This window comes from Chrysochloris asiatica, unplaced genomic scaffold (genome assembly GCF_000296735.1).
Source record: "Chrysochloris asiatica unplaced genomic scaffold, ChrAsi1.0 scaffold00178, whole genome shotgun sequence".
NCBI lineage: Eukaryota > Metazoa > Chordata > Mammalia > Afrosoricida > Chrysochloridae > Chrysochloris > Chrysochloris asiatica.
Window position 1 is genome coordinate 3,454,693 of NW_006408696.1, and position 19,441 is coordinate 3,474,133.

Consider the following 19,441-nt stretch of genomic DNA (forward strand, 5'->3'; position numbering starts at 1 on the left):
ATGAACATGCTGCTTGTGAATTCAAGGAAGAGCCAGCTCTGGGCTGCAGAAGTGGGTATCTGCTCTGACACTTTTCAGTAGTCAGGCCAACAAGTCTCGTCTGTGTGGGATCCTGACACTGATCAGGAATGGAACTGGGAAAGGCTTCCCAGTAATTAGGAATACTGGGATCCATGGGTATTTGGTCAGAACTCAGTTCATGATCTTTTTATCAGCCATACCTGCTGTTAAGTTAAAGGTTCTTCCTTTTTGTGAAGCTTGTACTGGAGAAAACCAGTTCAGCACGGATCCTACCACAGGGATCTGTCGTAGCACTCCCTGAAAGACAGCAGTGTTCCCGGTCATCCGGGCACCTCGGCCTCCAGCCAAGTGCCAGGTCTGATCCAATCTGCAGGCTCACCTCTTCCAGAAGGCGTTCCTCATTGGCCTTTTGCAGTTGAACCTGGGCCTCCAGAATCCCTTTCCGAACGACTTCAGTCATATTTTCCAGAAGCTGTGTGAAGACCAAGAAAGGCATGAGTCATCTAGTGGTCTACAAGAACTACAGACTTAGCGCTGGGGTTGTTTTTAGACGCCTGCCCCCAGATGAAACTATACGTTTTTTTTAAGTGTTCAAGGACACCTAGTAGACATGCCTTGATGAGCAGGCTCATTCGCTAGGGGACAGAGCAGGAGCATTAGACCTATCATCTGAACGCCGCTGCTGTTGTTGGGGCTGTAGAGTCGGGTCTGACTCATAGCAACCCTCTGCACATAAGAACCAAAGCCTATCCAGGCCTGCGCCAGCCTCACAATTGTTATGTTTGAATCAAGTGCTGCTGTCCTGGTGCCAGTCCATGTCATTGGGGCTCTTCCTCTTTGTCACTGTCCCTCCACTCTACCAAGCATGATGTCCTTCTCCAGGCATTGGTCCCTCCTGACAGCTATGACCAAAGTAGGAGATCAAGTGTAGTCATCAAAGGAGCATTAGGGCTGTACTTCTTCCATCAGATGTTTGTTCTCTGACAGTCCATGGTACTTTCAATGTTCCTCACCAACACCGTAACTCAATGCATTGACTCTTCTGTAGTCTGCCTTATTCACTGTCCAACTGTCACATGCATATACGGTAAATATATATATATAAAAAAAAAATACCATAGCTTGCTTCAGGGGCACCTTTATCCTCGAAGTGACAGTTTTGCTCCTGAACATTTCAGAGGTCTTGTACAGCAGATTTGCCTAATGCAAATACATCATTTGATTTCTTGACGGCTGCTTCCATGAGTGTTAACTGTGGAACCAAGCACAATGAAGTCTTTGGCAACTTCAATCTTTTCTCCATTTATCATGATGGTTATTAGTCCAACTGTGAGGATTTTCTTTACAAGAAGCTCAATCCATATTGAAGACAAGTCTTTGATACTTCAAAGTCGGCTTCCAGTAAGCATGGCTGTGTCATCTGCGTATCACAGGGCTGTTGATGAATCGTCTTTCGATCCTGATGCCATATCCTTCTTCACAGAATCCAGCTTCTCAGACGGAAACTAGGCTGCTCAACATTTATGCAAATGAAGCCTAAAAAGAACTGGGTTTAGAAAGGACTTTTGAAAGTAAGCCACCCAAGGCTAAATACACTGACTCCTTCAGCCTGCTCACCCTTACCAAAAATGATCATGTGACTATGACTATGTTCCTAATCCCTCACAGTAGTGCTGCTGGGGTCCTTTTTCTGTCTGAGTGATGGCTAGTGAGCCAGACATCTAATGTTAAGAATGTCCTTGTGGTCTGATCCTCCATGCCAAGTGGCTGACAAAAGCAAGTTTGTTACTGCTGGTAAGCAGACATTACCTGGAACTTCTCACCCATCCTCCTGGATTCAGCTCCAATATTCTTGACCTTTATTAGGTGAGATGAATGAGCTTTAAAGCTCAGTTACCCCTAGCTTCTCTTCCACGTTACCATTGCTTGGTAACGTGTGTCTCTTTCCTTCACTGGCTTGTGAGCTCACTGAGGGCAGGGACTAGACTAGCTTAAATCCTGCAGCTGGCATAGTGCCTAGCTCCCAGGAAGCATGTGCAATCTGTAGGGAAAGGAAGGACAGACGTTTCCTAGAGAAGCAGGTTGGCTGGAAATACTCAGAAGTGGAAGGAAACACTGGTGAGTTTTACAGACCCTTGAGTTTTCCTCAATTTCTCGGGCTGTGACTGAAATGGTCTCCACTAGTTCGGACACATCGACGTCGTCACTCGCCATGCCAATGTAAACACAGATCTTCATACTTCTATACTCAGGGCCTGAAGGAAGAAATGAGAGGCTTGGTTCCCTTGAGTCAAACACAGGCCTCTGTTCTTACACAAGTCTGACTGTGGACAAAGGAGGCTCTTTCCAGGAGACAGGAAGGGGCGTGCCCTCAGAGGGGGGCAGGGAGGGAAGGGACGTGTGTCAAAGAGAATGAAGAGGTGTGTTTGGGGGCGGGGGGAGGCGTGTCCTCAGAGAGGAAGGGGAGAAATAAGTTTTCACAGAGAGTTGGTAGAGGACAAGCCCGTTCTCATAAAGGAAGGGGAAGCTGGGAAAAGGCTGTATATGGGGAAGGCAGATATCCGACCCTACAGAGCAGTCCATCGCCACCCAGAATGACAGCAAACTATTTTCTAAAGAGATAAAATCCATTTCCCTTTAAACTAGTTAGACAATGTTATTCCAAAAAAACACCCTTGACTTATAAAAGTAGTAGTTACCCATTTTAAATGTAAGGTCAGATTCCAGTTCATTTAATTTTTTCAGGAGTCCAGCATGGATTTTTTCCCCTTCAGGATCGGATTTCAAACTGTTCTTATCATCATTAGCGTGTTCATACCTATAAATAATTATCAAGCTATAGTATGTCCATCTACAAAGATTAAATGTTTCTTCAAGCATAAGATTTAGGCGGAATAGAAAAACAGGAAAATGAGACAAAAGAGCAATGGAGCCACTAACAGTGTCTGGAGACAAGACCAGTCTAAGAATGTAACAACGGAAGACAAAGTCTCTAGTCCCTAAAATTCAGGAAGAGCTGAGGTCTGGCAGTCACATTTGCAACACTACAGATACAGGAGACCTGCCCCCTCCTGAAGAAGATGGAAGCAGCCAAGGACAGACTCACAGACTTCTTGCTGCTCTGTCAGTAACTATCTCAGATACTATCTCAGAGACCGACAGAGAGACATTCCAGACAGTGATTCCTTCCATCAGGGGCCACAGGCTCACTGTGCTTGCTGTACTGAGCTTTCTGGAACGCCCAGAAAGACTTCATTGGACATGTGATTCTATGGCTCCACATGTCCATTTTGCAGTTCTCAGCTTGCTAACACAATGGCGCAGCCCTGTTCTGTACATAGGAAGAGATTCTCGAGCTGAGACTTTACCTGACAACACCGATTCCAGGCCAGTTAGGGTCATCCACGTACAAGAGGCCAGCCGTTCCTTCCACTTCCTGCCTGAACTCTTCTCTCAGCTGTAGTGTACACGTCAGGACCGGCAGCTTGCTTTTTATGCAGGCTACAAGCTGATCTACATCCTCGTTCTGAGTTCCTAAAACTGACAGCGTTCACAGAATGCTATGAGAAATGCTGAAGGAACAAATAAAAAATGAGAGAGCAGGGTTCCCACTTCCGCTCAGAAAGGGCAAAATCTCTAAGTCTCAGGTGACAGCTTCAAAAAGTCTGTGAAAAAATGGAATAGATAATGGAATTTTTCCACAAATGTTTTGAAGACCCCTCATACATCCAAGTAGTTGGAGGTGAGAAGCCGAAAACAAAAAACAGCTAAATTCAGATACCAAACAATCGTATGTTTGATAAATCGTAGAATTTGCCCCTCCGATTTAATATAATGCACAACCCCAAATTACAAACATCCTGTCACAGGCTAACCAGAAGCTGACTCCCACATGGCTCTGCCTTCACATTAATATGAATGAAAGAAAGGGAGGCATGGGGGCGTGGGGGATCGGCAGGGGAAAAGGGGTGAGATTGGGAAGTCTCAGGGCTGCTTGGCAGCATGGCTGCTCCCTTCAATTCAAACACAAGAGACCTGGTGTGGTGCTGCAGGAGAATGCACTGGACTACACAGTCACTTTGAACTTCAAACTCACCAGCTGTTCCTCAAAACCCTATACAGGGTCGCTATGAGTTGGAACTGACTCAGTGGCACTTCACAACCACACACTGTCTTAAGCGTCAATGCTCACTGCCACACAGTGTCCTCAGCCCCCTTTCCAAGAAGAGGCCTCCAGGAAGGCAGGCAGGGAGTCACACTGCACAGCAGGGACAGGTGCTACAAGACCCTCTGAGACCAGCAAACATCTTTATGGTGATGTTTCCTTCACGGCACAAATGAGCACCACCTATGTTTTCTAACACTGAGGTCACTGAGAAGCTTTCCAACTATGTGGAAAGTACCCAACATTTACCTCATCTCACAAAGCACAACTGATTTGGACTTCATCCTTTTTCTGTCTACACTACTGCAGTGCTGTGTCAGACACTACATAAGGTACTGCCTACACGTGCTGTTGGAAAAGTACTGGACTGCTAACCACAAGGTTGGCTGTTCAAACCCACCAGCCGCTCCTGGAAACCCTATAGAGGGTGGGTATGAGTCGGAACCAACTTGACAGCACTTAACAACAATAGTAATGAAGTATTAATAATCTCCATTTCTTAAAGCGTGGGAAAGCTTGGAGACCAAGACCCATGCTCAAGGTCCCATGGTTACGAAGTGACTGGGGATTTTCAGTCATGAAAACCCAGGTATAGCTACACTGCAAGGTCAAACAGTGGTTCCCTGACCTCTGGTGACAATAAGAATCAGCGAGGAGGCTTTGAAAGCTACAGTTGCACTGGCTTCACCCCAGATGAATGACACCAGGATCTATGAATGGAGTCTATCCAGAGGGCATGGCTAAGCCTCCATGTGACTGTGATGTGCAGTCAGGACTGAGACCCACTGGAAGAGCAAACAGAGAGGAACCCAGCCTGGTACCACTCCCAAGCAGCTGTGCTACACGGCAAATCCACCGACATCCTGCACCAAAATAAAGAGCCTGTCTATAAAGGGATAGAGTAGGCTACGGTTGGGTCAGATGGTGGCCCTAGCAGGGAGTGCCTATAGCCGATCAGGGAACCTCTCCTTCCAGCCAGGGGGTGACTTAGTAGTTCCAACAGAAACCAACCAAGGAATGCTAAGCCATTGCTATGCTACTGCCGTATTAAAATGATGTCGCACTGCTAGATAGCTTTTGAGTGTGTTTGGCAAGATGCCGCCTTTGTTCTGTAGTAGTACATAAGGACCTCCCCCACCCCGCAGGTTAGGGCTAGGGAGAGCAGACAGACACGGAGGGAGAGGAAAGAGATGAGAGAAAGCACGAGAGATCTCTAAGAGCTACAGAGACAAAGAGAAGGACAAGAGACTTCTCCCTGCGCTGAGGGCTGTTTTGCGGACTAAAGGTATGACCATCTCCCCACTGCACCACAAGGGTGCTTTCGGTTACCTGATCCAGTGAGCCTGCTGAGGTGGGGTACTGAGAAACCCTGCCCTCCAACTCTCCAATACCACCACCCAATAAGCATAGGTAAGCACGGGCTTACTGAGGCGTGCCTGCCAACCTATAGTGACTCGTTTCACATGGGTTTCACCACCTCTTAGATGAGCACATAGTGAGAAACCTGAAAACTATTCATTCCAGATTACTAAGTAAGCACCAGTCAGCCTGTGTTTCCCTGATGAACAAAATACCAGAAGGGGATGTTTATCCACTCCAACAGCTGGGCTGTAGCAGAGCCACAGCTGCATGCCCACAGCTGCATGCACGCATGCACATGCACACGCCCCACCAGGCAGGGAGCCCAAGTCACCTGCGGCCGTCATCAGTGGACTGAAGCGTATGCACACGCCCTCCGTCTCCAGCTCCATAATGGTAAGGCCGCTTGCCGGCACCAACTGCTTCAACTCTTCTCCCAGCTGTGGGGGGGATAGGCAGGTGAGCAGCTCCCACCCCAACAGAGGCCTGTGGCCTCCAGTCCTGCCCCAGACACCCTCAGAAAGAGAGGGCTTTCCTTTCATCATTAGATTTTCTCTGAATATTCATGGAAGTTTCTTAGTAAAAACAATAAAATTCTGGCAGTTTTCCTTACTTAAAAAAAAAAAAAAGTCAAAACACAAAAATCCGAGTTCTAGGAAGGACAGTTAAAACATTAATACCAAAATAAAACTACCCATATTGCAGCACTCAGAGAACCCTACTGTTGGCATGTGGGTACACTGCCTCCCAAGCCTTCTCTATGTGGGAGTGGGGCGAGTGGGAGTTGGGGGAGGTGGATATGTTTTATTATTACAAAATGGGAAAGTCTACCCACTGCTGAGTTACCTGTACTTCTGTGCCCTAGATATTCAGCTGTACGTTTTTAATGACTGCTTTGAACTCCACTGTACAGACATACTGTGACTTATTCACCAAATCTCTGGATTGGGCACATGCAAAGTTTTGTTAAGATTAATACTGCTGAAGTAATGTTTAGAACACTAATGATGAGCTCTTTAGGCTAAAATCCAACAAGTATGACTCTGGTGTCAGAAGCCTGTGGATACTTGAAGCCTCTGATTCTCACTGCAGGCTGATGGGTGTTCTGGTCACTGTGGCCTGTGTGCCCTTTGACACAGCCACAGAACAAATGCTCACCAGGATGCCCAAGCAGCTGCACTGTGATAAATTCCTGTGTCGTTTTACAGCCTTGTATCGTAAGGACAGGCAAACCGAGACAACTAAATTGAAAAGACTTATCAGAGATCATGCAGGGTATGAGGCAGAGATGTGACTAAGACCCACCGCCTTCATGACCATTTCCTGACTTCCCATACACAATGTTCTCTCCAGACCATGGTGCTTTCTGATGGTCACATGACGATGGATGCTCTGGATGTCAGAGAAAACCCCATGACCATCCCCTTACCCAGCGATTCAGGGCATCACAGGACAGCCTCTCCTGGCTGACTGCTGAAGGTGTTAGGTTGGGCATTGGTACAGCTTTCAGGCCTGGATCTGACCCCAGAAAACACAGAAAAAGGATTCACTCAAAGAAATACAGCTCACCCAAACAACACACCCTCCGATTCCATTTCCCTTAGATTCCAGTATTAACCCATGAGAAACATTCTCAAATATTACTGAAATCAAATGTATAGCAGAGGGTGCAAAATCTCCACATTTTTTCCTCATGAAGAATATAATACTTGAACATATTCACACAAATAGAATTCTTAATGTCATTTAAAAACTTAAAGTTTTCATTCAAGGAATCTAAAGAGAAAAAACACAAAGTTTTCAGTTAACTAGTCTACTAAACACTGTGCCACGTAACTCAGTACCCAGCACCAAACAGGGCTTCACGACGTTCCTCCCTTTCCTCACGCCTGTGCTAAGCCCTTGGGATAAACTGTAAAGAAGGCAGACAAGGGTTTCGTCATCTTGGAGTATATGAAAAGGCTTCAAAAACTACAGGGAAAAATGAAAATGCATGGACAATGGAATTTTTCCATGAACTTTTTGAAGCCATGTACATCTTAATAGAAGAAACAGACCATAAAGAAGAAATAAAATCACTCTATATTACTGCCAATGTCATGAAAGAAGGCAGGGGCTCCAGTATAGCACAGGGGGCTTCAAAATATTCATGGGGAAATGGAATTAAAAGCAAACGGAATTTTTCCATGAACACTGTGAACCCCTTCAAAAGACAGTCATTTTAGACCTGACAGAAGGTGGGTGTATAGTTGAGCCACGAGGAGCGCCAGGGAGACATGTTTGACGCAAAGGAAAGAGAAGTATTGGCTTTGCAGAGTGTGTTTCAAGTGGTTCTGTTTCAGTCATCCCAGCACCAGTCCAGAGCTGGCACTTGGAAACCACAGGCCTAATCAAAAGAAAGGACCAATAAAAGACTAACAACACGTTACGTTAAAGACTAAAGTTCTTACGAAAATTGTTCCATTTTTCTCAAGTGATGACTGAAGAGTTGAGGAAGAATAAAACTATTTTGGACTATCTAACTTGAGGTATGTTAATCATTTCAAGCTTATAAACAAAATACACAAAGAAGCATCTCTTTGAAATTACCTACCTAAGGCTGGTGATTCCTGGAAAAATCGGAACACCACTACCGGGGAACTGAGTTCATCTTCCACCTGAAAAATGGATATCTGACATTACCAAGTAGCATGAGAAATTCCCCACACAGTGATTTGGATAAACAGACACTATAGTTTTGTTTGTGAGAAACACATAAAAACATCCAGAGGATAATTTTAGTTGCTAGAGAAACAAAAATCAAGGGTTTAATAAAAGTCTTAGAAGTAACTATGAAACAGTTCTAAGAGTCCATTGTTGGATTTTAAACATAAACTAAAAATTTTATCGAGATTCACTGACACTAAAACAGGAAGTACAGGGTCGCTATGGGTCGAAACCGACTCAACGGCACTTAACAACAACAACAACAACAACAAAACAGGAAGAAAATTGAATAATGCTAACGGAAAGGTTGGTGTTTGACCCCACCTCAGAAGAAAGCCCTGACAACGTGCCCCAGTTAAGGAGCACAGTCTAGAGAACACTGTGGGGCAGTCGCACTTTGTCACAGGGACTGCGGAGTTGAAAATCAATTTGACGGCATTCAACATCAACAATCGTGGTGTGGCACTGTGGGTTAATGCGCCAGACTGCAAAGCTGTTTGAATTGCAAGGTCAGTGGTTCAAGCTCACCAGCTGCTCCTTGGAAACCCTATACAGGATCACTATGGTTCGGAACCAACTCAATGGCACTTACCAAAAACAACATTAACAATGTAGAAGGATCAGAGAAGGTAATCAAAACGGAATATAGAATTGGTGCCAAAGAGAACCAACGCTTTCAAGAATCCCAGAAATGATGCTGACCCAAGGACTGGCTGGACTTTTGTCTTCTCAGAGCAAAAAAAAAAGGAACATCTTTTAAAGCTCTCAGTATGTGGGTCCAGCTGGCAATGTAAACAACCCCAGTCTACAATGGAATTCATGCATTTTCTAAATCTTGGACGAAGTACTTGTATTCAGGATAGGCATCTGATAACTTAATGACAAATCCATCATTAATGGGTTTCAAAGAGATGGAAACATTAACTGCTTCAGATCACTCTGCACTAAGCCTGTCACTGGCTTCATCCTGGGGTCAGGACACAAAGGGAGCAGCAACACTCCTGAAAGACTGGGGAATTTCTCTGAGGGGTGGGCTGCAGGGAGTGCCTTTAGGAAGTAGATCTCTAAGCAGTCAACAATTTTACTGTCACAATGTCAACAATCCCATTTACAAAACCAAGGCTGTTTCAAGGCAGACTGTGACTGAATCATTAGTAAGGCCACCATAAGAAAGCCAACTTCCTTCTTTGTTGTTGTTGCAGTAAAGTACCACTGAGTAGGTTCTGAATCTTAGCAACCCTAGCTTACAGGGTGGGTTTCCGAAGCTTTTAAATCTCTGCAAAAGCCTCATCTGTCCCCAGTGGAGGGGCAGGTGGGTTCAAACCACCAACCTTGTGTTTCTCAGTCCTGTGTTTATACTACAGTGTGTATATGTAGATATGTGTGTTTGTGTGTGTGAGGTATCATGAAAGATTTTTATATAAACCTGCCAATTACTTACTGAGCCAGCTCTGTACTAAGTGCTTTCCCATATCTCTTATCTCCTTTGTTAGGATATGTTAGTTTCCCATAAACAAATCTAGTAATACGTTTAAAGTTACAGGTTACACAACAGAATAGAATGAAATAAACCCACAAACAAGTAGGAACAAAAAAAGACAACAAAAATCTCTACCCATTCCCTTTTCCTTGGTTAAATTAGCAGAATCTGGAGTGCCATGATTTCTCTAAGTAAGAGGGAGCTTCAAAGAGTTCATGGAAAAATGGAATGAAAAGAAATTAAAATTTTCTATGAACTTCCTGAAGCTCCTTCGAATATTGTCTTCATGTTTTTTGTTTCTTTAAGATCAGTGGTCTCAAATGTCAGTGCGCATAAGAAATACTGTGTTGTTGTTAGGTATCAGTGAGTTGAGTTTTCAACTCACACAACCCTATGTGATGAGTATACCTGCCCCAGAGGGTTTGTAGGCAGCAATCTTTATGGTAGCAGGTCACCAGGTCTTCCTCTGGAGGAACAACTGGTGGATTCAAACTACCAAGCTTTCACTTAGCAGTCAAGTGCTTAACTGCGGTGTCAGTGGGGCTCCAAAAGAAATACTGTTCAGAGTGTCTTATGCAAATTTCTGGTTCTAGCAGAATACATCGATTTCTGGGTCTAGCTAATATTCAATTCAAATTCCTTCAATACTTGGTTTGATGCCCTATGTGGTAAAAGACTCCCAAAGCTGTAAAATTAATTCAAATAAAAACAACAAGTCAGTCAAAATCCTGTATCTAGCAGCAGAACACTGTCTGTCTGACACAGTGCCAGATGAGTCCATCAGGTTGGCAGGCACTTCAATACTGTCTCCCCCGTGGAGTAGACCCTAATGAGGTGGACAGAGTCAAACAGCCTTTGGGACTTTCTTTTTCTGATGTAGCTTGACTCAAAAAGAAGAAATCACAGCAAACATCCATTAATAATTTGAATGTGGACTGTAGGAAATATGAATGTGGGAAAAGTCGGAGTCATCAGAAATGAAATAGAACACATAAAGATCAATATCTAAGGCACTGGTGACCTGAAATAGACTAATCCTGGCGATTTGGAACTGGACAGTCGTATGGTCTTACTAAGACAGGACTGCTAAACTGACAAGGAACATGGCTGCATTCACTTACTGTCAAACATTTAAAATCTATTCCTGAAGTACAATGCTGTCAGTGATAGGATAATAGCCACTGGAGTCCTGCTGTGGCGCTGTAGGATCAGAACTGGACTGTTAACCACAAGGTTGATGGTTCAAACCCATCAACTGCTCCACGGAAACCCTACACAGGGTCACTATTAGTCTGAACCAACTGGATAGCACTTAACAAGAAGAAGAAGGAAGACCAGTTAACGATTATTATTCAAATTGATGTACTCAACACATACCAAAACCAAAAAAACTCAAGACTATTACCAACTTACGAAGTCGGACATTGATCAAACATGCAATCAAAATGGTCCTGTACAGGTTTACAGCCTCGAAAGCCCTATAAAGGGTCACTATGAGTTGGAATGGACTCGGTGGCACACAGCCACCACCACCACGGACTGCCAAAAGAACAAACAAATCTTCTCTTCCTTAGAAGCAAGAGGGCAGGATTTCGTCTCTCATTTTTTGGACATGTTCTCAGGAGGAACCAGTCCCTAGAGGAGGAAATCATGCTTGGTAAAGTGGAGGGTCAGCAAAAAAGAGGAAGACCCCTAGGGAGATGAATGAACACAGTGGCAGCAGCAGTGGGCTCTAACGCCTGTGAGGATGGTGCAGGACCAGGCAGGGTTTGGTTCTGTTGTGCACAGGGTCAGTGTGAGTCACAACCAACAACAAAAACAATACACACATGGAAACAGCTGCAATCATCCATTAATAATCAGAACATGGAATGTATGTGAAAGTTGGACAATAAATAAGGAAGACCATAGAAGAATTTGAGTTATGACGCTGGTGACAAACATTAAAAGTACGATGAACTGACAGAAGATGGGAGGATGGCACCCAAGCGGGCAGAGTTTCATTCTGTTGTGCACAGGGTCGCTATCAGTCAAAACCAACTCGAAGGCACCTAATAACAACATAGGAATCAAATTGATGGAGAAGTTCAACATCATCAGTGGGAACAAGGCCACAGGCCAACTGCAGAACAGACTAGTAACTGCTCATATGCAAGTTCAACAGGAAGCTGAGAAAAATGAAAACACGCTCATTAAGAGTGAGAATACAACCTTAAGTATATTCCACCTGAATTTAGAGATAGATTATGTCAAAACAGATTTGGCATACTGAACACTAACATTACGTTCAAAGACCAGTCATGGCAAGACATAAGGGACATCACTCATGAAGAAAGTAAAAGTAAAAGGCTATTTAAAAAAAAAAAAAAAAAAGGGGGGGTGGTGGTGGTAATAAAAGACCAAAATAGATACGTTGTTGTTGTTGTAAGTGCTGTTGAGTGAGTTCCAATCCATAGCGACCCCGTATAGGGTTTCTGAGGAGCAGATGGTGAACTTTAAACTGCCATTGATCGTGCGGTTCAAACTAACTTTGTAGTCTAGCCCATCATTAACCCACAGCGCCACACCTGAACTATAGAGACATAAGAGACTTTTAAACTTCATTTTGAACGTAGGGTGGCTAAAGTGAATGGAAAAAATAATAAAGTAAAAGAGATGAACTGAAAATTTGAAAGAATGGCATGAGAAGACAAACTAAAATACTACAGTGAAATGTGCAAAGACCTAGAGTTTGAAAACCAAAAGTGAAGAACACACTCGATACTTTTCATGCTGAATGAAACTGAAGGAAAATTCACGCCTCGAGTTGAATATACTGAAGGATTCTATGGGCAAAATATTGAATGTCACAGGAAATATCAAAAGATGATGGAAAAAATATCGTTACTGTACAAAAAAGAATGAACATTTTACCAGTTCCCAAGGCAGCATAGGATCCAGAACCACTGATACTGAAGGGAGAAGTCTGAGCTACATTGAAGCGTTGCATAAACAAGAATCCAGGCATGGCGAGGATTTATATGTTTCAACAAATTACCATTAACACTGGGAGCACTCACCAGCTTAGACCAAGAAATTTGGAAGCCAGCTACCATAAAAACCCTTATATGACACGTATATGAAGAAGACTATAAAATATTACAGTAATATTTTATAGTCTTCTTCATATATGTGTTCTATGGTAGCTATGTTCCAAATTTTGTAAAAAAGATCTATATAAATAGAAAAACAGTCCATTCTCATTGTTAATACTGCCCCCAAAAATTTACGGATATAATGCAACTGTGATAAAAATCCCAACAACATTCTTTAATGAATCGGAAAAACTAGTCTTTAACTTTATATGGAAAGGAAGGAGGCCGCAACAGCTAAAGTAATATTAAAAACAAAAAAGTAGGAGGTCTTACATTTCCTGATCTCCAAACTTACTATGCACCCTCAGTAATAAAAACAGCCTGGTACTGCTTCAATGCTGGCATAGACCAATGGAAGAGAATTGGAACCCAGAAGTAAATCCATGGGTCTATAGGTGGCTGATCCTTGATAACTGGTAAGGGTCTAATCTCTAAAATATACAGAAAACTTCAACAACAAAAAGACAATTAAATTTTGAAAAATGGACAAAAGTTATGGACACTTCACTAAAAGGACATTTACAAAAAATGATCATTAACCATCAGAGAGATGCAAATAAAAACTAATAAGCAGTATCATCTCATCCCTACAAAAATGGCAATGACAAAAACAAACGAGCAGAAAACAAATGCTGGCAAGGTTGTAAGGGGATTGGAAGTCTTACACTTGAGTAGTAGCGTTGTATAACCACTATAGACAACAGTGTGGCACGTGCTCAAAAAGCCAGAAATCCCGCAACCCCACTCTGCGAGGTAAGTACTCTAGAGAGCTAAGTTCAATGACACAGACAGCCAAATGCATACCTATGCTCACTGCAGCAGCATCTCCAACAGACTACAGACCAAGTGTCCATCAATGGGTAAATGACAAAATGCACTTTGGAAACTGCACACAATGGAATACTACATAATTATAAGCAACAGTGAGGAATCTACAAAACGTTTTTTAACATGAATGTAGAGATTATGTTGACTGAAATAAATCAATCACAACAAGGCAAATTTTGTACAGTGTAGCACTGTAAGTTAATGCACTGGACTGCAAAGTTGGTCTGAAGGAGGGGGGGTAAGAGGAATCAGCTTCTGACAGTAGACACTTTAAGTGATGGGAAAGACAATACCAAATATGGGTCAAGTCAGTACAACTAGTCCAATGTAAACAAAGATACTACGAAGTACACAAGAAAAAGGGACCATTTTAGTAAATGCCAGAACATAAACAATTTATAATAGTAGTAAAGACAATCAAAAAATGTATGTGATTATCTGTGTATAACCATATGTATCATGTATTGTTGTTAAGTGCCATTGAGTCAATTCAGACCCACAGTGACCCAGGGTTTCCAAGGAGCAGCTGGTGAGAGTGAAGCACACGGACCTTGCAGTTCAAATGACTTTGCATGTATGTATATATATATATATGGAGCTCTGATAGTATAGTGGTTACGAATGGGGCTGCTAACCTCAAGGTCAGCAGTTTAAAACAACAGGTTGGCTTATAAAACAAACCATCACTTGTAAGTACTTTGCTTCCTTAGACTATTAACTATATGAGACCAAATGGTCAACATTTAGCCAAAAGCAAAGGTGAGAAGGCAAGGAGGGAAAAGGAAGCCAGGTGACTGGAACAGACCAGAATAGAAATAATAGGAATGCTAAGACTTTGTGAAACTGTAACCACTGGCTCGGAACAAATAAAAACGGCTAGATGAGTAGCTCTGGTAGCGTAGTGGTTATGAATCGGGCTGCGAACCTTAAGGTCAGTGATTCAAAACTACCAGCCGCTCCGTGGGAGAAAGATGAGGCTTTCTACTCCCGTAAGGATTTACACCCTCGGAAACCCTGTACAGGGTCGCTATGGGTCGGCTCCGACTCAAAGGCACTTAACAACAACAACAACAAGATGAGTATCTGGTAGCGTAGTGGTTACGAATCGGGCTGCGAACCTTAGCATCAGCAGTTTGAAACTACCAGCTGTTCCGCGGGAGAAAGATGAGGCTTTCTGTTCCCATAAAGATTTACAGCCTCGGAAACCCTGTACAGAGTCGCTATGAGTCAGAACTGACTCCAGGGCATATAACAACAACAACAAGGTGAGTATCTAACTTGATGTGTAAACTCTCACACAACACATGCACACACACAGAGAATAACTTAAAAAGAACTAAAGAAAACATCTTGAAATAAAAAGTCTTATGAAATTAAAAATGCAATAATGGCTAGACAACAGATTAGAGGGAAGAGGAAGTTATGAAACTCAAAGACAGATCTGGAAAAAACTAACCAGAAGGCAACAGAGATAAAGAGATGGAAACCATCAGAGAGAGAGAGATGGACTATGGCGTGACAGGGCTCAGACAGCTAACTGTGATTCCAGAAGGTTTAGACCTAAGAAAATGAGGGAAAGGCTTTTTAAAATTTTGCATAGTTGGTTTAAAAATAACGAATCTTCAGGTTAAAAATGTCTCCAGCAGGGTTTTTTTCTTATTGTTGTTTTAAAAAAATCTCATTTAGATAGGTCATGGGGCCATGGCACAAACCCAAAGACAGTCTTAATAGCCAGCAGAGACATCAACTATACAAACTGTCTCAAAGAGGCATTTTGAGATTTTCCAGTATAATAATGACTGTATTAGACTTTCACCTAACTGTGTACTAATGTGGAAATAAAATGAGTGAATCTAAACTGCCAACCTACTCAAACACCTGTAAACTTAACTGTACCTGCAGAATTGTTATAGACATACCCAGAGAACCTATTGACATCAGAATCTGTACACCCCAAACACTGAAAAGCCATAACAGGAGCAAGCATAAGTGTACAATGTCCACGGCTTCATTTATAGCACTAGCTGCAGGAGCCAAAAGGTGAGAACCACCAAACTATCCAATAGCTGATGAACAGACACACCGACAGGTTGTTACTGTGTGTGTGCCATGGAGTTGGTTCGGATTCACGGTGCTCCCACATGACAGAGAAGAAGCGAGCCACAGGGTTGTCTTGGCTGTCATCTTTACGAAAGCAGACCATCAGGTCTTTCTCTTGTGGAGGAGCTGGGAGGTTCACACCACTGACCTTTTCGTTAGCAGCGGTACCCCCAGGACTCCTGGCTACATGGAGAAATTAATTCAGTCCCCTTGCATATACATACAATGGAATATTATTCAGATATAAAGAGGAATGAAGTCCTGATGCACACCACAACATACATGAACCTAGAAAACATGATCTCACTTATATATGAGGCCTGGTGTGGTGACCTAGGATAAGCACTCTACCTCAAGGTCGGTGGTTCAAGGTCACCAGCTGCTCCTCAGAAACCCTACACAGGGTCACCATGAATCGGAACCAACTTGATGGCATTTAACACCAATTCACTTCAATAAGACAGTATATGAAAACTAAAACTTATTAGTGAATACCACGGAGAGATTAACTGCTTAACTTATATCTCTTCTTTGTCACTAGCCCTGGCAGGTCCACAGGCGTCCTTGCCTATTTACTATCCCTAGGAAATACCTCTGATAGGGACTTGAGAAGATACCAGGGGAAGACAAGAGCAGAGATGCAGACTTTTCCTTTTCCTGCTCATGCACAAGAAAGGAAATACTGATGTCAAAGCATTCCAGAAAGAGTTGCCCTAAGCATTTTGAGAGATACAGTGATTTTTTTCATTTCAAGAAGATGGTGTTGGTAAGCCCTTTAAGCAATTCTACACGGTTTGCAGAAGAGAACTCCAAATGGCGAGGAAGAAAAGTACTGCAGGCTCATTAAACACTGGGCGGTACAGATTTCTATGCTTCTCTGAGGTCATCAATTCAGGAATGATCCTCCTCCCTGGAATGTGGTTTGACTGGAGTTGCCACATCTCCCCTTAAATGCCTCAAATCTGGAGAACGTCATTCTACAGCTAAAAGTTTTGGGAGTCCTGGTGTGGCGCTGCAGGACAGGCACTGAATTGCTAACCACAAGACCAGCAGTTCAAACCTATCAGTTTCTCCTCAGAAATCTTATACAGGATCGCTGTGAACCACACCTAACTAAAAAAGTTATTTCGAGATCACATGACATTAGATACTATACCAAGATTTTGATGTGGTCCACTTTCTTCAAATTTTCCTGCAACCGTTGACTCTGCAAATGATAAGAAACCACTTCATTAGATGGACACAAGAAAATACAAAATAATTTTCATAAACATCTTTTCAGGTCTGCAAATAAGAATCTCAGGCAGATAAATGCCAATCTTATCAAGAAAAGCTTTTTCTAGTAAGACATATATGCATGTCATATTAGCATTAAGTAAAGCCTAAGTTGTTCATTCAAAAACTACTGAGAGCAAATGTGTGTAAGACCAAGTAATAGGGACAGAATGAGGAGGCTCAGAGCTAACTGAGACAGCACAGGAGTCAGGGTAAGGGCACGGGTGGCCCGAGTCCATCACACCTGGATTCAGAACCTGGCTCTGCCATTTACCTGCCTGGCAGGCTCAGGAGTGAATGACTTAATCCACCACTTACTAGCTGCAATTTGGGACAAGTTAGTTCATTTTCCTGGGCTTCAGGGCCCTCAACAAAAAATAGGTCTACCTCACAAGGATGCTGTGGAGATTTAAAGAGCTACTATACATTAAATGCTTAGAAACAGAACTTAGAACATTCTAAGCATTAACATCAACATCATCTCCCATCTCAATTAGGTCATTAAATCCTTGTTATGGGGGAGAGGATAACAGCATCTATGTCAGGGGACAGGGAGTCATTCATTCAGCAGGTATTTACTGAGCGCCGCACATGGGATGGAATCTCCTGGGAACGACTTCGTCATGTGTTGCTATCAGTGGACCTCACAGCAAAGTTGTGGGGATCACAGGAGTTGATGCACACAAAGTGCTTCAGGCAATGCTCGATCCCTGCCCCCATGAGGATGGCATGGTGGTGAGGAGGAGAGCAAAGAAAAGGAAAACATTGATATATACCCTCAGGAATTCCAGTGTGAACTATAAGGCATGAATGTACACAGACAGCTAACCCCATTTGCAAACCTTACATGCGGTCTTCATGGGCCTGTTTGCAGCAGTGGTGTGTCAGCATTAGAGCCATCAGTCAAGTCTTGGAGTATTTGAGACCCGCCCGCCCCAGTGTTTGTGGGAAGGGGATGCCGAAGTCGTGGAGCAAGCCTTGGTAGATCATGTCAGTGTTATTTTCTTGCACTCCACAGGCCAAAGGGAATTGAAAATCTCTCCCTTGAGAGCCTGAACCTTTTCCAAATTGACTAAGTTACTAGGGCAATAGGGCTTCTGCAGAACCAAACCTCAAGATGCGAGCAAGCAGCCCAATTAAACTTATGAGCATAAATGTTCAATGTAGCTTTAGTGTAAAAATAATGTGAACCAAAGGTATTTTTACACTAAAGCTGCTGAAACAAAATGTAAAAATACTGATTTTGCTTAAATGTAAGAATGACACCTGAGAAAAGGCCAATTCCCCAAGATTATATTAAAACAAAGATCAAACCTAGTTGTATAACTGACTATATGACCAAGCACTACTGTAAATTTTGCATGTACTAACTCATTAAATCCTCATAACAATCTCCTGTTATATTATCATCCCGTTTACAGATGAGAAAACACAGATGGAAACAGGTGACATCATGCTCTTAAGTTTAAGGCGTTTAGCTCTCAAGCTGCACAAATACGTTTATTTTTTTAATTATGTTGTTATTGTCACTGAGTTGGTTCCGACTTGTAGCAATCGATTATAATTATATGTTATGCAACTAAAACACCTAAAATGAATGGACAGATGATTATAACTGTCCCTACCTACCAACCAACCCACACACTGTCCTCAAACCTTTCAATTTGGGAACCCAAGCCAGCTGTTAAAAATACACATGTAATCCATCATCAACCCCTACCCCTCCCATCCCCTCACCCTCAAGAGTCAATCAGTCGGTCATATGGGACTCCCTGTTTCCATCTTTCTCCACTTCTTGACTGTCATCATGTGACGGCTTTTCTGACCCCGTGCTGACACTAGCATTCATTCCAGTCTGATTTCATCAGGACACAAATCCTTGGACAAGTCCAGCAGTCCCCCAGAACTCCCAATAAGAAACATCTAGGTGCAGGGCAATCCACCTGTTTGTTTAGGGTGTGGTGAATCCAGGCACTGGGATTACTGGATGGACTTTTCTGGTCCTGTTTTTGCTACAGAGTATGCGTGGCTCACTGAAACATCAGGTTTCTACTCACCAGTTGACAAGCATGTTTTATTCTTTCCACAATCCCATCAAGACCCAAGTATTGTAAAGATAACCACAGTGGCAAGGCACGGAGTTTGTCTGCTGGCTTGTTGGATGTGAGACCAGCAACTAAAGTCTGAAAAAGACAATATGGTTTATTATTCAAAGCACAGAAACCACACAACTGAACTAACCAGTTACATTTACTGCATACTTAGATCCTAAGACAGTCACTTTGTTGGCATTATTCATTTAATCACCCAACAACTCTATCAGGTAAGGATTCTAGATAACTTAACCCAGAGACCTAGCTTTGTCTGAAGGAG

At 42.9% G+C, this 19,441-nt stretch overlaps 1 protein-coding gene across 1 annotated transcript in view; it reads right to left on the reverse strand.

Annotated features, from left to right (window-relative positions):
• Nucleotides 1-3,385: 3,385 nt before the first annotated feature.
• LOC102828724 (pyridoxal-dependent decarboxylase domain-containing protein 1-like) overlaps nucleotides 3,386-19,441 on the reverse strand; it is a 35,394-nt gene continuing 19,338 nt past the window's right edge. The window contains exons 11-16 of the mRNA XM_006871956.1: nucleotides 19,126-19,251; nucleotides 16,950-17,000; nucleotides 8,139-8,202; nucleotides 6,975-7,063; nucleotides 5,880-5,985; nucleotides 3,386-3,561 (exon numbers count right to left, since the gene is read on the reverse strand). Coding sequence (XP_006872018.1) covers nucleotides 3,386-3,561; nucleotides 5,880-5,985; nucleotides 6,975-7,063; nucleotides 8,139-8,202; nucleotides 16,950-17,000; nucleotides 19,126-19,251 — 612 coding nt within the window. The remainder of the gene's footprint in view (nucleotides 3,562-5,879; nucleotides 5,986-6,974; nucleotides 7,064-8,138; nucleotides 8,203-16,949; nucleotides 17,001-19,125; nucleotides 19,252-19,441) is intronic.